Below are 5,605 nucleotides of genomic sequence, written 5' to 3'. Positions count from 1 at the left end.
GCAGGAATATTGCTACGTGGCAGATCTCCTGCCTTCCCTTCCAAAGAGCCTGAAATCACTCTTTTTTTTTTTTTTAAGCCTATTAGGAGCTATCAATCAGCAATGATGCTGCAGCATCACTGTGCCCCACGTCGGGCTGGTGGGAGGGAAGGGAGGGACCCACAGGATGCAACCTCCTTCCCCAAGAGCCCTGTGGAAAACCCAGCAAGTGAAGCTCTCCTGGCACTGGAAATGGTGGAAATGGGCCCCATAGGAGGGGGGAATTTCTATCCCATCAGCAGCCAACACCCCACCCACAGCAGATGGCTCAGGCACCATCTGGCAAAAGCCCTGGGCATTGGGATTCCAGTCAAGGACAGGCGAGGTCCCCAGATTAACCCCATACCCTACTCCTTTATCCCTCTTAATTGCAAAACATTCCAGCCACCCTCTCTTTTGGGGTGTGCTGAATCATTTCAGCATCACCCTGTGCTTAGCAGGGCAGAGTCCTTTCCTTCAGGGCCCTCTTGGGTAGAAGATGAGGTTAGAAATAGCCAGGCTGCAGTTTAGGTACCAGTGCTTTAGTTTTCAGCTGGAAAAGCCACCACTGCTCTCAAAGCACATTCTGCTACAGCTATTTCTCCTAGAAATAAGTGCACACAGGGTGAAAATCAATAGGAGACAGAACAGCTGCCAGCCTGGCATTCAGACTTCACAAGGCAGCATTTATTAGCAAGAAAATAACCCAACAACAACAAAAACCAACAACCTCGTGATAGGAAACATTTGTATTTCCTGCCTGTGACCCAATTTCATTAGCCTGCTCTTGAAAAAAAGTGGGAAAAAATATAGAAAAAGCTCAACTGCTCACCCTGAGGCTTTTTAGAGTTTTTTTTGGAGGTTGAACAGGTTTTGGGAAGACATTTCACTCCGAAACATCCCTGTTTCAACCCTCCCCTGGCATTGTGTGAATTACACTGTATTTTAACCAGCACACCAGATTAGACTAAGCTTTAAATACCTGGATACACACACACGAGCATTCTGTAAATTCTATCTACATAGATGTATATATGTGTGTGTGTGCATGAATATACTTTACTAATCTTACCTACACAAGGAGAATTTCCAAAAATGACCCATATCTCCAAAAAACCTCCCAAAATTTTAAGTCAAAACCAAGGCAGGCTTGCTAAGAAATCAATTTTTATCCAAAAAGTTGCTTTGTAATATTACCACCAGCTTGTGCATGTGCTTGGTAGCAGCTTTCAAGCCCTGATGTGCATACTGGAGGATTATTTGTGCTGCAGCTACTCCCAGGGAGGGGCTGGCTGGCAAAAAAGAACACAATAAATGCCATATTGTTCCTTCCTCCCAGCTCATCTGCCTGCCTGGAGGTAACACAAGAACATTATGACCTTCCAGCCCCTGTTAAAATTCACATTCTAGTTGACCTGCAAACAGATGGAATTGCAGATGCTGAATGCAAGTAAAAAGACTATTAAAAAAAAAGTCACTTGTGGGTTTTGTGGTTTCTGGATTCATTGGAGAAAATGCCACGAGGTGGTGGCTTGGCTAGTGAGGTGCCAGAGGACAGGGATGTGCCAACATCTCTGCTCTGCAGCTCATCCTCACGTCCCATCTTGCTCCACCACATCATCCCTGCAAATAACCACCATTGTTCTTGTTTCCCTCCATTAAACCCTTCAGATACCTGCAAGTTGTCTCCAGGTTCCCCAAACCACCACCTCGGCTGAGTTCCTATCAATCATAGTAAGAATGGGACAGGATGTGCCTGTAAATGTGCTCCTCAGTATCTTGGGGACCTGGAGCAGGAATTTGGTTTTAATTCACCTCTGTCTCAAAGAATTACCTGGAACTGAGCACTGATGCTGGGAGGTTTCTTCTTCTTATGGAGATGGAGGAGAGATTTGGTGATGCGGTCGTGCAGCGTCAGGTTGGTCAGGTGCTTGAGGGACTTCACGTCCAGCATGTGCTGTGGAAAAAGAGAGACTCTTTTGATAAACACAAGAATAACTAGATTTTCTCTAGTTATCTAGCTATCCCTAGATCTTATCTAGTTATGTGTCTGCTACAACCCTCTTTACACCCTCTGCAGGGCTTCCTCAAGTGAGCCCCCAACTCAACCTCAATGGGAAACACCAAGGGATGGTTTGAAATGTAGCTCTGCTCTATTTGGCCAGAGCCAGATCCCCCAGTCACATTCCTCTGAGCTCCTCTGAGGACTCACCAAGGACATCTTTGACCATGGGAAGTCTGGCTCTTTTACCCACCAAGGGCCACAGACAAACTATTCCCTGTTAACAAGCAGTTCATCAGTTAACTGGATCTGAGCTTCTCCAGGTGCAACATGAACATGAAGAGGAGTAAAATCAAGTTTTCTCCTCCTGATCCTCTGTTCCCAACCACCAACACAGCACCAGCAAGGACAGCAACACCCATAACTCTTCTAGACACAACAAATCTGCTGGCATCTCTTAAAATATAGTAGATGCAGCTAGGATGGAGGGAAATGCAATGCTAGTGAAGCCTGTTGTCTACCAAGTACCAGCCCATTGCAGAACCTTCCTGCTCATTTTAGTTTGGATTTAATTATCAAATTTCACCAGCATATACAGACTCCTTCCCAGGAGGAGGAAAAAAGGAGCCAGAGCAGGTCCAAGAAAGCAGGATTGAGCACAAATCCCTTATTTTTACATAGACCCTGAACAGAGCTGAGTTGACCAAGGTTTTGATGTAGACACAAGTGGTCCACCTCACACCCAGCAGCAGCTCATCACTGTACCTCCAGTCTCACCCCATGGACCAAGAAGGTAAAAATGCTGCTTCTCACTCACCTTTGGGAGATTTGGTTTGGCTTTGAAATTCTTATTTCGCCTGGAGAGATAACAAATGGGTCAGGTTATTCCTCGTGTGCAACTGCAGAACGGAGGAGTTCATGCAACAAGCCCTTCCAAATTCCCTTTCACAGCTGCCTCCTATAACCTCCTCTGAAACTGGGTGGCCTCTGCACATCACAAACTACTTTTAGAAATGCTGTGGCACGGGTTGAGAGAAAGGTGTCCAATAAAAGGGAATCATTACACTGGGAGTGATGGGAGTGCTGGTGGCCTGGGTAAGAGCCAGGGAGCAGCGTCGTGGAACGACTGACCACGTTCCTGCTTCCTCACACCCCACCTGAACTCCAGCCATCCCAGCAATGTCCTCTGAACCATCTGGTGAGGCTGAAGTGTGAATCATGGACATTAATTCCCCACCTAATTTGTAATGGCAATTTTGATACCACAGTGAAAAATGTGACTGCATTACATCCCCGTCACATCTCAAGACTGGTTGGACCAGCAGATTTATTCCTTCTCTCTCTTCCCTGTGTCTGTCATTACAAATGAAGGAGAAGAGTTAAATAAATCAGATGTGTAAAATGTTCTGGTATCACTTTGACCCAACAATGAAACATACCTAAGTCTACTTAACAACTAACTACTAACATGTCTACTGAAGCCCCTGATATTTTTACATCCCGGCTGTTTACACCCTTCTAACTACCCGTGTCGCGTATTATGCTCCAGGAATAAAGCCCAAATCCCCTCCCTCTGCACTGACATGAGGATGCCATGGGCCCTCTCCAGCAGTTTGCTGGTGGTGGCGTTGACAAATATCCCATCCTTGTCTAGGAAGGCGCCGGAGCTGCTGAGCCTGCTGTGCCGCATCCCCATCCGGCCGTTCCAGCCCACGGCGTAGGCATCCCTGCAACACCAACACAGGCTGTGAGGAGACAGCAACAAACACCTGGCTCCACAACAAAATAAAAACTAAGATCATAAAATAATCCATCGGTAGAAAACTAAAGTTGCTGCTGTGTTCTTTTAACTGTAAAGCCGCTCCCCTGGGATGAGTCCAGGATGCCATGATGACACGAAGTCACCAGCTGATTCAAAATCCCATATTCGTAAGTGGATCAACACTATCAACAGGATAATAAGAGCTCCCAGTTCTCCCAGTCACAAGGCCTGAGTCTGCAGCTACCCTGGTTGTGTGAAGCACATGAGCTTATGACCATCAGCCTTGCCATCACCAACAGCCACTACTTCAGATGATGCTGGTGCTAACTCCATCTTTTCCAATTCATGCAACCACTTCATTTGGAGAAGAAAAAGCAAATATAATTTGCAATAAACCAATCCTTTGCCACAAAGAAAGGATGACAGCTCCAGCAGGGCTGGTGGGCTGGCCCAGAATCACTCGCTGGGATCTGATCACAAGCCACATGCCCAGTCTGGTCCTCTCTGCCATGGAGCTGCTTTGGTCTCCAGCAAAAAATCAACTGGCTGAAGAAGGACTGAAGGGAAGGGTGAGGAAACAAAAAGCCTTGCTTGGAGGAAGGAAAAGTGGTACTGGACCAAACCACATGGCAGGGGAAATAATTTCCACAGTTAAGGAGCCTCCCTGTGGTGTCAGGGGTTATGCAAAGCGTCTCCTGGGCTGCACCCAAGTGCAGCTCTTGGGTTGGGGGTGGCTTTTTTGTTGATTTTTTTGTTTTGTGTTGGTTTTTTTTAAACTCTCTATCAGCCTTGCAGAAACCATCAGATTAAATGAAAGTGATTAAAGGAAAGATGTGGGGTCTGCAATCCCCCCCAGGCTAACCCAGACAGGAGGAAAAGGAACAGGAGGAGACTCAATGCAGCAGCTGCTGGTCATGAGGATGCTGAAGGACACGGTGGTTTAAATGGGGCCTCCCCCACTTCTGAGGTCTGGCAACAAGGCAGCACTTGGCCTTCAAATCTTGGTTTGGGGGATGGGCAAACACCAAGTGCTACGTGGAAATGAAAAAACTAAAGAACATCAAGAGCACATCAAGTTCATTCCACCAGCTCAAAGCCTGGAGCCAGATCCTCGGAGCAACGTGACACTGGAGTCTCCTCACTGCAGCACTTTGCAAATTCCTTCCCAGCCCCATTAAATCTGCATTTTGACATGTTTCAGTATTCACAGCAAAGGAAACCCGTGGCTGAGTGCTCCAGGACCTTTTTTTAGCAGCCTGGTTGATTCAAGGAAGGCCAGCAAGAAGCATTAATATCCAGGTGATCTCTCCTGTCCACCTTTCTCTTTCCAGCCCAGGTCCCACCCACCAGAACCCTCACGTTTGCAGGAGGAAAAAAAAATAATAAAAAAATCATGGCTTGACTCAAGGGTCACTTCTGGATCTACAATCATGGAATCATGGAATGTTTTGGGTTGGAAAGGACCTTAAAGATCATCCAGATCCAACCCCCCTGCATGGGAAGGGACACCTCCCACCAGCCCAGGTTGCTCCAAGCCCCATCCAACCTGCCCTTCAACACTGCCAGGGATGGGGCAGCCACAGCTTCTCTGGGCAACCTGGGACAGGGTCTCACACTGAAGAGTTTCTTCCCTATACCTAAAATCTAACTCTTCCCTCTTTCAGCTTAAAACTGTTACCCCTCATCCTGTCAATCCATACCCTTGTCCCAAGTCCCTCCCCAGCTTTCCTGGAGCCCCTTCAGGCACTGGAAGGTGCTCTAAGGTCTCCCAGGAGCCTTCTCTTCTCCAGGCTGAACACCCCAACTCTCCCAGCCTGTCTGCA

At 47.2% G+C, this 5,605-nt stretch overlaps 1 protein-coding gene across 1 annotated transcript in view; it reads right to left on the bottom strand.

Moving 5' to 3' along the window:
* The window catches only part of MYO9A (myosin IXA), a 162,275-nt gene that overhangs the window by 38,879 nt on the left and 117,791 nt on the right, over window positions 1–5,605 (bottom strand). The window contains exons 16-18 of the mRNA XM_010005936.1: window positions 3,604–3,747; window positions 2,838–2,877; window positions 1,853–1,975 (exon numbers count right to left, since the gene is read on the bottom strand). Coding sequence (XP_010004238.1) covers window positions 1,853–1,975; window positions 2,838–2,877; window positions 3,604–3,747 — 307 coding nt within the window. The remainder of the gene's footprint in view (window positions 1–1,852; window positions 1,976–2,837; window positions 2,878–3,603; window positions 3,748–5,605) is intronic.

Source organism: Chaetura pelagica, unplaced genomic scaffold (assembly GCF_000747805.2).
Source record: "Chaetura pelagica isolate M959 unplaced genomic scaffold, ChaPel_1.0 scaffold369, whole genome shotgun sequence".
Classification (NCBI taxonomy): Eukaryota; Metazoa; Chordata; class Aves; order Apodiformes; family Apodidae; genus Chaetura; species Chaetura pelagica.
Note: the sequence above shows the minus strand (reverse complement) of the source record. Positions and strands in the feature narration are given on the sequence as shown.